Source organism: Schistocerca americana, chromosome 2 (genome assembly GCF_021461395.2).
Source record: "Schistocerca americana isolate TAMUIC-IGC-003095 chromosome 2, iqSchAmer2.1, whole genome shotgun sequence".
Classification (NCBI taxonomy): Eukaryota; Metazoa; Arthropoda; class Insecta; order Orthoptera; family Acrididae; genus Schistocerca; species Schistocerca americana.
In genome coordinates this window covers 72,859,286-72,873,507 of record NC_060120.1, presented here as the reverse complement: position 1 = coordinate 72,873,507, position 14,222 = coordinate 72,859,286, and the positions used below count along the sequence as shown (strand labels likewise).

The following is a 14,222-nucleotide window of genomic DNA, read 5'->3' as shown; positions in this document are numbered from 1 at the left end:
CCAATGGATAAATTTTTAATGTGGTGGTAGATATTAAGAGGTGCTGATTAACACCTTCCTCCAGAGTAAAACAAATACGGAATAAACAATATGAAAAAAATTAAACTAAAAATGAAATTAAGCATATTGTATCTAAGAGTAAGGAAATTATACAAGATTTAAATTTAAACATTTCAAACGGGCTGGTAAAATGAAGTTGAAAGAGTGGGGTGGCCACGGGAAATACTATATTTTCATCTGGCTGCCCAGGTAAGATGCAGAAGTGGGTGCGCCTTCTGCCGCACGTTGTGTGTCACGTAGTTTGCCTATCAGTTCAGTACAGTATGTGAAGTTCGCCAGTGCGGGGGCGTACTGAGACATAGGAGCACCTTTGTGGTGTATAGAACATCGCGGCTGTCCAACTCACAAAGCGTCGTGCGAAAGGCTATTTGCTTGTTCCAGACGGAAGGACAGTGTCCATGTGGATCAAATAATGGCTCAAGGCACAATGTCAAGCGCAAGCGGACTGAAATGACAGCTCGAACGCCGGTAAATATTCAACGGCTTTGAGCAGCGCAGCAACGTAAGCACAAAAATCTGACGTTCGCCCAATTCCGAAACATTATAAATCCATTGTGTGCCTTTGTGAGGACTGTGGAAGAAGGTCTGAAGTTTCATCTTTATAAACTGCAAGTAGCTCAACATTTACTTCCAGGAGATACCTGTGAGTAAGCGACATTTCCGTGTAACATTACTGTTTAGAACTGACCAGGATGGCGCATTTCGGACAAATATAGTGATATGTGATAACGGTAACTTTTATCTAAATGGCCTTTTCAATATAAAACTCAAAATATTACTCTGGCACAGATTCGCAGTTCTTTCACGAAAAGGCCTAGGGTTTTTCTGTGGTGTCATTAAAAAACAGCGTTGCTTCACGGCTACTCCACATTACTGTTGAGTTTACAGCGTCAATCTGGGAAGTCCTGGGACCATTCTTCTAGAAATGGTTGAAAGGTGATCTGGAGCTATTGCGTAGTTCTTCATCAAAGCATTGTCACTAATGAAACTCAACTAGGTGGAGCAGTGTTGGACTCGCATTCGGGAGGACGACGGTTCAAATCCTGGCCCGACCATCCTGATTTAGGTTTTCCGTGATTTCTCTAAATCGCTTCGGGCAAATGTCGGAATGGTTCCTTTGAAAGGGAACGGCCGGTTTCCTTCCACATCCTTCCCTAATCCGAGCTTTTGCTCAGTCTCTGATGATCTCGTTGTCGACGGGACATCAAACATTGATCTCCTCGTCCTTCCACAGAGGAAAGGCATTTGTGAGACGTAATTTTTGGGAAATAACCTTAGGTTAGGTTTTTCAGTAGCGACTATGTTATATGGTGTGAGTCAAATGATAATTTACTAATTCCCATGGGCTACAATGTAGATACAGGACTAGAAATGAAGATTAATCAGGCAGGAAAAGGTAAATGAAAATGGCAGTTTATTTGGCAACATGTAGCCATTCCCCAGCTGACTAAGTCAAGTAGCAAGTTAAACCATTTTGGAAAGTGTAAGAAACTAGTAAAATAAGGATCTCGTATGGAGCAAGGCAGTTATTAAGGAGAATATGGGAGCTTCAGGCCAATCTTAAGAAGGGAATGCTAGGATATGCTGAAAATATATTTCCTTAACTTATTAATATTCACAAAAATCATCACATACTGAATAAAAGAAGTAGATTTCAAACTAGTAAAAGAGAAAGGGTTTGTTTAATACCTAATAGAGGGAACTACTCGACTTTGAGACAGATTTCACATAATTTAAATATTCTTACAGGACTTGAGAAACGCATTGATTCAGCATATTTTAGTTTGATGATGAATTTATACATTAGTATTACAGCTTATTGCTAACTTCAATTTGAAACTCTCCTCGGATTCTGCTGCCCGATCCTGAAACCAACATGATTCAATATTTCGGCTACCGAACAGTCCGACATCTTCAGGAGAACACTGATACTCCTGATGAATCCCTCTAAAAACTGGTGCCACGGCTGCAAATGGTCGTCCTGCATAATCCTCCGTACCGTGCACGCTACATGTGCCGCCCATCACAGATGCTGACCTCCATGACTAGGTATGTGGCGCCGACCTTTGTAGAATGCCGGCGGCAACGATATATCGAACGCAAACACTGACTGCCCGCACCGAAGAACGTTCTGTTCTAATGCGGGATAGTGCTGGACTGCATGCCCTGCTAAGAGGAAAAGCATTGTCTCTATTACTCAAATTGTGTGCCAACCTAATTTCAATTGCGCCTTCATAAACAATGTTCCAAAAACCGGAAGCTTTGGCCGCTATCTCGTCAGATTTCGTCCTCTGTCCCTTGCTAAGGCAATGTTCTGCTACAGACTATTCGTCTGGCTGTTGTAGCCTCGTGTAGCGACAGTGATCCAAGCATCTGTCCTGAACCGAGACCTTCCCACACTGACATGGAATTTTGTATATGCCAGGCTTCCTAACCCCCGGGTCATCTTTCTGTGGTGCTCTAATCTTCAAAGGTGGGTGGAACACCGTCTTAATGTTAAAACAATTTAAAATGATTCCAGTCTTTTACCGATGTGCCCCCGGCGTAACTCAAAGGCCACGTATCTATATTCCTGTTTATGTTCCTCCTGGGATGGTCCGAACTCCATAGCGTGAGGAATCTGCTTCTCAGAGTATCCACTGAAAAACTTCCATCAAATGTGCAAGTTCTTGGGCTAAACTGACAGCGTCGGGAATGGTATGTGCTCTGCTAGAAGCACGTTTGCTGCAAAGCTGAAGTTCTCAGTGCCGTATCCTCTACGTCCTCCATAAACAAACTGCAGACTACGAGCGAGTGTTTGGTTTAAAGGGGGGAGAAGGGACCAAACTACGAGGTCATCGGCCCCTTGTTCCTCATGAAACAATGCCACAAGGGTGAGAATAAAACGGACGAAACACACAACACAAAACGGAAAGAAAGGAAAAGCCACAAGATCGAAGGGAAGGCAACGAACACTACAATGAACAAAAGAGGGCGAGGAAACAAAAGAGGGCGAGGAAACAAAAGAGGGCGAGGAAACAAAAGAGGGCGAGGAAACAAAAGAGGGCGAGGAAACAAAAGAGGGCGAGGAAACAAAAGAGGGCGAGGAAACAAAAGAGGGCGAGGAAACAACAGACGCTAGAAACAGAAGAGAGTAAAACATGAAAGCAGATTACAGTGGCTGGCTAACCACGAGAATAGAAAGGGAAAGCCAGCCAGTCTGCAACACATTAAAACCTACAACCTAAGAGCACTAGGGTGGTGGACACAGAGGGACAAGGACATGAGCTAAAACCTACATGGAAGTATAAAACCCACTCTCATGGATAAAATGTAAAACTAAAGTTGCCGTGGAAGCAACGTCGCTCAACACCGAAATCAGGGTGCTGGAAAAGTTAAAAGGCTGCCGCAGAGCAGCTAAAAGTGGACAGTCCAGCAAGACGTGGACGACTGTCATTTGGGGGCACAGCGACACTGCGGTGGGTCCTCGCGACGGATTATGTAACCATGCGTTAGCCACGTATGGCCAAAACGAAGCCGGCAGAGGACAACTGATTCCCTGCGAGAGGCCTGCATGGTAGACTTCCACACATTAATAGTCTCCTTAATGACATGCAGTTTGTTGTGTGTGCTGTTATGCCATTCCGTCTCCCAAAGCCGGAAAACCCTGCGGTGTAAGACAGAACGCAGGTCAGCTTCGGAGAGGCCTATCTCCAGAAGTCGTTTTCGCGTCGCCTGTTTGGTCAGCCTGTCGGCAAGTTCGTTGTCGGGGATTCCAACGTGGCCTGGGGTCCACACAAACACCGCGGAACGGCGGGACTGTTCCCGGGCATAGATGGACTCCTCGATGGACGCTGCTAGAGGGTGGTGAGGGTAGCACTGGTCGATAGCTTGTAGGCTGCTCAATGAGTCAGTACACAGGAGAAATGACTCGTCAGGGCATGAGCGGGTGTACTCGAGAGTACGAGATATGGCCGCCAGCTCCGTAAAGAAAACACTGCAACCAACTGGCAAGGAGTGTTGCTCAATATGTCCTCTATGAACATATGCGGAGCCTACGTGACCATCAGCCATTGGCCCGTAGATATAAACCACTTCGAGCACCAGAAAACGTCAAGAATCGAGCGGAAGGGACAGCGGAAAACAGAGGGGTTAACCGAGTCGTCGTCGTCGTCGTCGTTTTCAGTCCTGAGACTGGTTTGATGCAGCTCTCCATGCTACTCGATCCTGTGCAAGCTTCTTCATCTCCCAGTACTTGCTGCAACCTACATCCTTCTGAATCTGCTAAGTGAGGGTGGTCACCCTCTACGCTTTTTACCCTCCACGCTGCCCTCCAATGCTAGATTTGTGATCCCTTGATGCCTCAGAACATGTCCTACCAACCGGTCCTTTCCTCTTGTCAAGTTGGGCCACAAACTCCTCTTCTCCACAATTCTATTCAATACCTCCTCCTTATTTATCTGATCAACCCATCTAATCTTCAGCGCCCTTATGTAGCACCACATTTCGAAGGCTTCTATTCTTTTCTTGTTCAAACTATCTATCGTCCATGTTTCACTTCCATACATGGCTACACTCCATACAAATACTTTCAGAAACGAAATCCTGACACTTAAATCTATATTCGATGTTAACAAATTTCTCTTCTTCAGAAACTCTTTCCTTGCCATTGCCAGTCTGCATTTCATATCCTCCCTACTTCGACCATCATCAGTTATTTTGCTCCCCAAATAGCAAACTCCTTTACTACTTTGTGCCTCATTTCCTAATCTAATTCCCTCAGCATCACCCGATTTAATTCGACTACATTCCATTACCCTCGTTTTGCTTTTGTTGATGTTCATCTTATATCCTCCTTTCAAGACACTGTCCATTCCGTTCAACTGCTCTTCCAAGTCCTTTGCTGTCTCTGACAGAATTACAATGTCATCGGCGAACCTCAAAGTTTTATTTCTTCTCCAAGGATTTTAATACCTACTCCGAACTTTTCTTTTTTCCTTTACTGCCTGCTCAATATACAGATTGAACAACACCGGGGAGAGGCTACAACCCTGTCTCATTCCCTTCCCAACCACTGCTTCCCTTTCATGCCCCTCAACTCTTATAACTGCCATCTGGTTTCTGTACAAATTGTAAATAGCCTTTTGCTCTCTGTATTTTACCCTTGCCACCTTTAGAATTTGAAACAGTATTCCAGTCAACATTGTCAAAAGCTTTCTCTAAGTCTACAAAGGCTAGAAACGTAGGTTTGCTTTTCCTAAATCTTTCTTCTAGGGTAAGTCGTAGGGTCAATATTGCCTCACGTGTTCCAACATTTCTACGGAATCCAAACATCTTCCCCGACGTCGGCTTCTACCAGTTTTTCCATTCGTCTGTAAAGAATTCGCGTTAGTATTTTGCAGCTGTGACTTATTAAACTGATAGTTCAGTAATTTTCACATCTGTCAACACCTACTTTCTTTGGGACTGGAATTATTATATTCTTCTTGAAGTCTGAGGGTATTTCGCCTGTCTCGTACATCTTGCTCACCAGATGGTAGTGTTTTGTCAGGACTGACTCTCACAAGGCCGTCAGTAGTTCTAATAGTATGTTGTCTACTCCTGGGGCCTTGTTTCGACTTAGGTCTTTCAGTGCTCTGTCAAACTCTTCACTCAGTATCGTATCTCCCATTTCATCTTCATCTACATCCTCTTCCATTTCCATAATATTGTCCTCAAGTACATCGCCCTTGTATAGACCCTCTATATACTCCTTCCACCTTCCTGCTTTCCCTTCTTTGGTTAGAACTGGGTTTCCATCTGAGCTCTTGATATTCATACAAGAGGCTCTCTTTTCTCCAAAGGTCTCTTTAATTTTCCTGTAGGCAGTACCTATCCTACCTCTAGTGAGATAAGCCTCTACATCCTTACATTTGTCCTCCAGCCATTCCTGCTTAGCCATTTTGCTCTTCCTGTCGATCTCATTTTTGAGATGTCTGTTTCCTTTTTGTCTGCTTCATTTACTGATTTTTTTATATTTTCTCCTTTCATCAATTAAATTCAATATTTCTTCTTTTACCCAAGGATTTCTACCAGCCCTCGTCTTTCTACCTACTTGATCCTCTGCTGCATTCACTACTTCATCGTCAGAGCTACCCATTCTTCTTCTACTGTATTTCTTTCCCCCCATTCCTGTCAATTGTTCCCTTATGCTCTCCCTGAAACTCTGTGCATCCTCTGGTTCTTTAGGTTTATACAGGTCCAATCTCCTTAAATTCCCACCTTTTTGCAGTTTCCTCAGCTTTAATCTACAGTTCATAACCAATAGATTGTGGTCAGAGTACACATCTACCTCTGGAAATGAATTACAATTTAAAACCTGGTTCCTAAATCTCTGTCTCACCATTATATGATCCATCTGATACCTTCTAGTATCTCCAGGATTCTTCTATGTATACAATCTTCTTTTATAATTCATGAACCAAGTGTTAGCTATGATTAAGTTATGCTCTGTGCAAAATGCTACCAGACTGTTTCCTCTTTCATTTGTTACCCCCAATCCATATTCACCTACTATGTTTCCTTCTCTCCCTTTTCCTACTGTCGAATTGCAGTCACCCATGACTATTAAATTTTCGTCTCCCTTCACTACCTGAATAATTTCTTTTATCTCATCAGACATTTCATCAATTTCTTCATCTGCAGAGCTAGTTGGCATATGAACTTGTACTACTGTAGTAGGCGTGGGCTTCGTGTCTATCTCGGCCACAATAATGCGTTCACAATGCTGTTTGTCGTAGCTTACCCGCACTCCAATTTTTTTTATTCATTATTAAACCTACTCCTGCATTGCCCCTATTTGATTTTGTATTTGTAACTCTGTATTCACTTTGACCAAAAGTCTTGTTCCTCCTGCCACCGAACTTCACTAATTCCCACTATATCTAACTTTAACCTATCCATTTCCCTTCTTATATTTTCTAACCTACCTGCCCGATTAAGGGATCTGACATTCCACGCTCTGATCCATAGAACGCCAGTTTTCTTTCTCCTGATAACGACGTCCTCTTGAGTAGTCCCCGCCCGGAGATCCGAATGGGGGACTATTTTACCTCCGGAATATTTTACCCAAGAGGACGCCATCATCATTTGACCATACAGTGAAGATGCATGCCCTCGGGAAAAATCACGCCTGAAGTTTCCCCGTGCTTTCAGCCGTTCGCAGTACCAGCACAGCAAGGCCGTTTTGGTTAGTGTTACAGGGCCAGATCAGTCAATCAGCCAGACTGCTGCCCCTGCAACTACTGAAAAGGCTGCTGCCCCTCTTCAGGAACCACACGTTTGTCTGCCCTCTCAAAAGATACCCCTCCGTTGTGGTTGGACCTACGGAACGGCCATCTGTATCGCTCAGGCACGCAAGCCTCCCCACCAACCAAGTCCTTAGAGCCATGGAAAAGGTCCAGACGAAGCTGCGGCCGAGGCGTACACCATGGAGGCATATGTGACTGGACCGGAAGTAGAGGTGGTAAAGGGAAGGACTCCAATTCGGAGAGTAGGGATCGCACGCGAACCGCAATCGTTAGCCCCGATCAGTTCCGCCGATGCGTAGGTGGACTGTAGCGGGGGGAAAAGGAGATGGAAATTTGGATGCTCAGGGGAACTATGAATGTGTGCTGCGTAACTGGCGAGCAGTTGCGCACGTCTGATCTGCAGTGGAGGGACACCAGCCTCGACCAGTACGCTGGTCACCGGACTCGTCCTAAAAGCTCCTGTCGCTAATCGAACCAGACAGTAGGGCCCAGGATAAGTAAATGCAATGCTGAAGGCGCTGCCGAACCATACACCACACTCCCATAGTCAATTCGGAATTGGACAAGGGTTCCGTAGAGCTACAGCAGCGTACAGCGATCTGCACCCCAGTTGGTGTTGGTCAGGCAACGGAGGGCATTGAGGTGCTGCCAGCACTTCTGCTTAATCTGACAAAGATGAGGGAGCCAAGTCAATGAAGCGTCGAAAACCAGTCCTAGGAATTGGTATGTCTCCACTACAGTGAGTGGATCGTCATTAAGGTGAACTGCGGTTTCCGGATGAACGGTACGACGCTGACAGAAGTGCATGACACACGACTTTGCAGCTGAAAACTGGAGGGCCGTGGGCTAGAGCCCATGACTGCACCTTGTGGATGGTTCCCTGGAGGCGCAGCTCAGCAACAACAGTACTGGAGCAGCAGTACGAAATGTAGAAGTCGTCTGCATACAGAGAACCTGAAACGGAGGGCCCGACAGCTGCTGCTAGACCGTTAATGGCCACTAAAAATAGACACTCAATACAGAGGCCTGTGGGACTGTCTCTTGGATATGAATGTAACTATGGGAGTCACCAACTTGGACACGGAGAGTACAGAGCGACAGGAAGTTTTGGATAAAAATCGGGAGCGGTATCCGGAGACCACACTCATACAATGTGGCAAGGATATGATGCCGTCAAGTGTGTCGTATGCTTTATGTAAGCCAAAAAGGACGGCAATCAGGTGCTGCCGTCTAGAAAAGGCTGTTCAGATGGCAGACTCGATGGGCACAAGATTATCAGTGGTAGAGCGCCCCTGGCGGAAGCTGCCCTGACACCGAGCCATTAGGCCACGTGACTCCAGGACCCAACCTAACCGCCGACACACCATACATTCCAGCAGCTTACGAAGAACGATGGTGAGGCTGATGGGCCGATAGGTATCCACATCAAGCGGTTTTTTACCGGGTTTGAGCACCGGAATGATGGTGCTCTCCCGCCATTGCGATGGAAAGACGCCATCGCACCAGATATGGTTGAAGATGACGAGAAGATGTCGCTTGCAGTCAGATGAGAGATGTTTAATCGTCTGGCTGTGGATGCGATCAGGCCCAGGAGCTGTGTTGGGGCAATGTGCAAGGGCACTGAGCAGCTCCCACTCTGTAAATGGGGCGTTATAGGGTTCACTGTGGCGTGTAGCGGATGAGAGGACGTTCCCTTCCAGCCGCCGTTTGAGTAGTTAATAAACTGAAAATTTTACGAAATTACTTCTTTGCTTCTCCGGATGTTCTGGGAAACTACTGGAGATATACGTTTGGGATATGTTTTATTAGATTCACCGGATCAATAACAAAATAAATGGAAATCGTGCTTTATTTTAACCTCTTACAGTTTCGCGATGGCATCATATTAGTGAAGTTGCTAGTTTTCAGGCAAAATCTTTTATTGGCCCTAACTCCGTAACTGTACATTTGTGGACCTACGTTGATACGAACTTTTTTCTTTGATTTTACTTTTAGAACAACATATTAGCATATTTGCATATCTTCGTGAATCACACTGTATAGGATTACTATTTCCAGCCTCGGCATCAGTTTTTCAGGGGACGTAGCAACAAGAGCAGCATCAGCACCAGCAGCAGCAGCATTCTCCTGAAGGTGTGACAGTTTTATGGCAGAAATTTTGAATCACGTTGATTTTAGGATCCGACAGCAAACCCGAGGAGACAAGAGTTGTTATGCCGGAAACTCCAAGTCACAAACTTTATCCTATCAGTAAGATAGCTGGGGGGAATGGGGAACCCTGTAAGGAGACTGCAGATGACCAATATTATTCTCATCAAAGCTGACGGTAGTGTGTACGTGATTCTAAATGAATACGTGGTAAAAAAAGGCCCCAAAACTAGGTTCCTAACGGGTCTGAAACGAAAAGTTTGTCATAAGTTCATCTGTCGGTGTACAGATGTTGAGAAGGAAAGATAATTCAACCTGTAAAGAGCAAAGTCATTAAAGACGGATTCGTGAAGGATGCGATGGAAACTGGTCTTGCCCTTTCAGGTTAATCAACTTTGAACATTTCATGAAAATATCGGAAATCGGTGGTAGGATGGGGATTTGAACCGTCGCCCTCCTGAATGCAAGTCCAATGTGCTAATCGCTGTGCCCCCTCCCTCGCTGCTTGTTGAGAATCAGTACAGAAAATAAATGGATCTGGTTATACATGCCACCGGAAGACCTTTTACTACTGAAGAGTTAAATAATGGACAGGACATGCAACCAGATTAATGGATAGTGTACCTTTCCCGTATGTGCTTTTTTGAATTCGAAGAGATAAATGAGGAACCAGGGAACAGCGTAATGGAACGTCGGTAAATGGGATTGGGAAACATGCTGGAGCGAAATGAATGCATGCATGAAAAATTCTGGGAGACTTCCGATTAGAGGCGGCTTAGTTTAATTAGAAATAAAATACTGAGAATGTTGAGCAATTTATACTGTCAGGAATTACATGAAAAAAGTTTTAGATATCACAAAACACGTTTTACTGCCTCAAATGCTTACCTTGTAGATGTCGAATGTAAATAAAGAGTTTGCTTGAGATATCGTCTCCAGCGTTACGTTAGCTTCTCCAGCGACCATGTCGACGGTTATCTGCACAGAGAAAGATTATTAGAACAACTGAAATGTAATCGAACCCCCGTTTGATTTCAGCCGGGAAATGAGTTACATGTTTGCAGCATCATTGCCGCCTCCGCAGCCGCGGTCGCTAACGCACTCAAGTGTGGCGGCTCTCGTCACTGATGTAGCTGGCTGAAATCATGCTGGTAGAAGGAATTTCACCACCTGTATTTGGCCGGAAAGGAGAGATGAGGGCGTAAAATTCGTGATCATCAGACCTGCATTGAGTGTCTAAATTCTGCACAGTCTCTCGTTGAGTGAAGGTATTTATGCAACTGTCGGTCGGGCCCCAGTAGCTGAGTGGTCAGCGTGATAGACTGTCAAGCCTAAGGTCCCGGGTTCGATTCCCGGCTGGGTCGGAGATTTTCTCCGCTCAGGGACTGGGTGTTGTGTTGTCCTAATCATCATCATTTCATCCCCATCGACGCGCAGGTTGCCGAAGTGGCGTCAACTCGAAAGACTGCACCAGGAGAATGGTCTACCCGACGGGAGGCCTTAGCCACACGACATTTCATTTCATTTATGCAACTGTCGATGGTGACATGGCGCTGAGATTGCACCTTCTCTAATCACTGTACCATAGCAACATGACACGGCAATATACACATATCAATTACATACAGTCTCTTACACTTACCAGGTGCACGGAAGGCAATTCTCATACACCGCGAGGGAAGGGACCAGTGTGGGTGGAGGAAGAAAAGCCTTTCCGAACTGGCTGCTGAACAACCTCTCAGGGTCTGCCTGATGTTACGAGTGGCTAGCCCGCTAAGAATTGGCTGAATATTTGGTTGGGTGGTTCGTCGCCGTTCTGTGGCTGTGCTATATGAGGCCAGGCCTTTGTCACAGAGGGCGGCTGGTCATAGCAAGCGTTTGGCGCAGGGCAGGTGCTGGCCGGCTGGTCGTACCAGCAAGTCGGCATCAGAAAATCCATATGGCGCGGCAACTGAGTTGGCTTGCCCGCTGAGCTAGTTGGAATGGCCCAAGCGACTTATGATGATTGGTTTGAGGGGCGCTCAACTGCGCGGTTATCAGCGCCCGTACAAATTTCCAACCTTTGCTCAGTCCAGTCTCGCCACTTTCATGAATGATGATGAAATGATGAGGACAACACGAACACCCAGTCATCTCGAGGTAGGTGAAAATCCCTGACCCCGCCGGGAATAGAACCCGGGACCCCGTGCTCGGTAAGTGGTCCCAAGTGATTTAGAATACGGAGTGAAAAGTAATAAGTACTTCCAATGGCATGCCGGGATGGCCGAGCGCTTCTAGGCGCTACAGTCTGCAACCGCGCGACCGCAACGGTCGCAGGTTCGAATCCTGCCTCGGGCATGGATGTGTGTGATGTCCTTAGGTTAGTTAGGTTTAAGTAGTTCTAAGTTCTTGGGGACTGATGGCCTCAGTAGTTAAGTCCCATAGTGCTCAGAGCCATACTTCCAATGCCTTACACGCTTACTACGAGAAAACTAAAGACAGCGTAAGATTTGTGGCGGTGAGACGAGCTCATTGAAAATCAAACCGTGCTTGTAAACAATTGATGAAGTTATTAAAATGTGTAATAATTGCTGTTTGTAACATTAATAAAACCTGTAGCAAGCACACTAAGTAAGAATATGATACCTCATTTAGAAGCTCGTTCTACAAGGTACGAAAATGGCAAGTCACACTTGTTATTAAAGGAATCAGTAAACAGTTAAAAGCAATTTATTGAACAACTCTTCGTTAATACCAGCATGATAATTCTCGTCTGAACGCACCTACAATTTTGACGTTTTGATTAGTGTAAGGCTGCCACGCCGATGTGTTTGAAGATGTTTTTGACTACTTAAAGTGCAGTGTCTAATATGGTGAACAAATTCCAAGGCTTAGAGATGAATGTTTTTAACACTGGATAACAAATTGACCAATTTGTCGTTTTAGGACTGTACACTGATGTGACTGAAGTCATGGGACTACGACATTCACATATAAAGATAGTAGTAGAACCGCGTACACAAGTTATAAAAGCGCAGTGCATTAGCGGAGGTATCACTTTTACGCAGGTGATTCGTGCGACGTGATTATGGCCCCACAACACGCAATAGTAGATGGAGGCTAAAGGCATCGGACGTTCCATTTCTGAAGTCGTTAGTGAATTCAATATTGCGCCGGCCGTTGTGGCCGAGCGGTTCTAGGCGCTTCAGTCCGGAATTGCGCTGCTGCTACGGTCGCAGGTTCGAATCCTGCCTCGGAAATGCATGTGTGTCCTGTCCTTAGGTTAGTTAGATTTAAGTAGTTCGAAGTCTAGGGGACTGATGACCTCAGATGTCGCGTCCCATAGTGCTTAGAGCCATTTAAACAATTTTTGAATTCAATATGACAAGATCCACAGCGTCACGAATGTGCCGAGAATACCCCATTGCACGCATTATCTGTCACCACGGGCAACGCAGTGGTCGTCGGCCTTCACTTAACGACCGAGAGCATCGGCGTTTGCGTTGAGTTGCCAGTGCTAAATAGGCAAGTAATACTGCGGGAAATAAACGCAGAATTCTATGTGGGACGTATGACGAACGTATCCGTTAGATTGTTGCGCAAAATTAGGCGTTAATGGGCAATGGCAGCAAACGACTGATGTTAGTGCCTTCGCCAACAGCACTACATCGCCTGCTGCGCCTCTCCAGGGCTCGCGACCATGTTGGTCGGACCCTGGACGACTGGAAAATTGTGGCCTGGTCACGCCACGAAGCCATGAACCCAAGTTGTCCACTAGGCAACAGACTGTATACCAATTACGTTCCTTTCAGAGCATGCTGACGCATTAGCTCCATAATTAATCATACACAACCGTTCGCTCGACGAGAGATCCGTACCCAAAGACTGGAAAGTTGCACAGGTCGTACCAATATTCAAGAAAGGTAGTAGGATTAATCCACTAAATTACAGGCCCATATCTTTAACGTCGATATGCAGCAGGATTTTAGAACATATATTGTGTTCAAACATTATGAATTACCTCGAAGAAAACGGTCTACGACACACAGTCAACATCGGTTTAGAAAACGTCGTTCCTGTGAAACGCAACTTGCTCTTTATTCACATGAGGTGTTGAGTGCTATTGACAAGGGATTTCAGATCGATTCCGTATTTCTGGATTTCTCGAAGGCTTTTCACACTGGACCACATAAGCGGCTTGTAGTGAGATTGCGTGCTTATGGGATATCGTCTCATTTATGTGACTGGATTTGTGATTTCCTGTCAGAGGTTCGTAGTAATTGACGGAAAGTCATCGAGTAAAACAGAAGTGATTTCTGGCGTTCCCCAAGGTAGAGTTATAGGGTCTTTGCTGTTCCTTATCTAAATAAACGATTTGGGAGACAATCTGAGCAGCCGTTTTCGGTTGTTTAGAGATGACGCTGTGGTTTATCGACTAATAAAGTCATCAGAAGATCATAAACGGCGAAACGATTTAGAAAAAATATCTGAATGGTGCAAAAAGTGGCAGTTGACACTAAATAACGAAAAGTGTGAGGTCATCCACGTGAGTGCTAAAAGGAACTCAAACTTCGGTTACACGATAAATCAGTCTTATCTAAAAGCCGTAAATTCAACTGAACAGCTAGGTATTACAATTACGAACAACTTGAATTGGAAGGAACACACAGAAAATGTTGTGGGGAAGGGTTACCGACTGCGTTATTGGCAGGACACTTAGAAAATGTAACAGACCTACTAAGGAGACTGCCTACACTACGCTTGTCC

At 45.3% G+C, this 14,222-nt stretch overlaps 1 protein-coding gene across 1 annotated transcript in view; it reads right to left on the bottom strand.

Moving 5' to 3' along the window:
• LOC124594776 (serpin B6-like) overlaps window positions 1–10,454 on the bottom strand; it is a 43,894-nt gene extending 33,440 nt beyond the window's left edge. Inside the window, exon 1 of the mRNA XM_047133180.1 lies at window positions 10,365–10,454. Coding sequence (XP_046989136.1) covers window positions 10,365–10,442 — 78 coding nt within the window. The 5' untranslated portion in view covers window positions 10,443–10,454. The remainder of the gene's footprint in view (window positions 1–10,364) is intronic.
• Window positions 10,455–14,222: the final 3,768 nt, after the last annotated feature.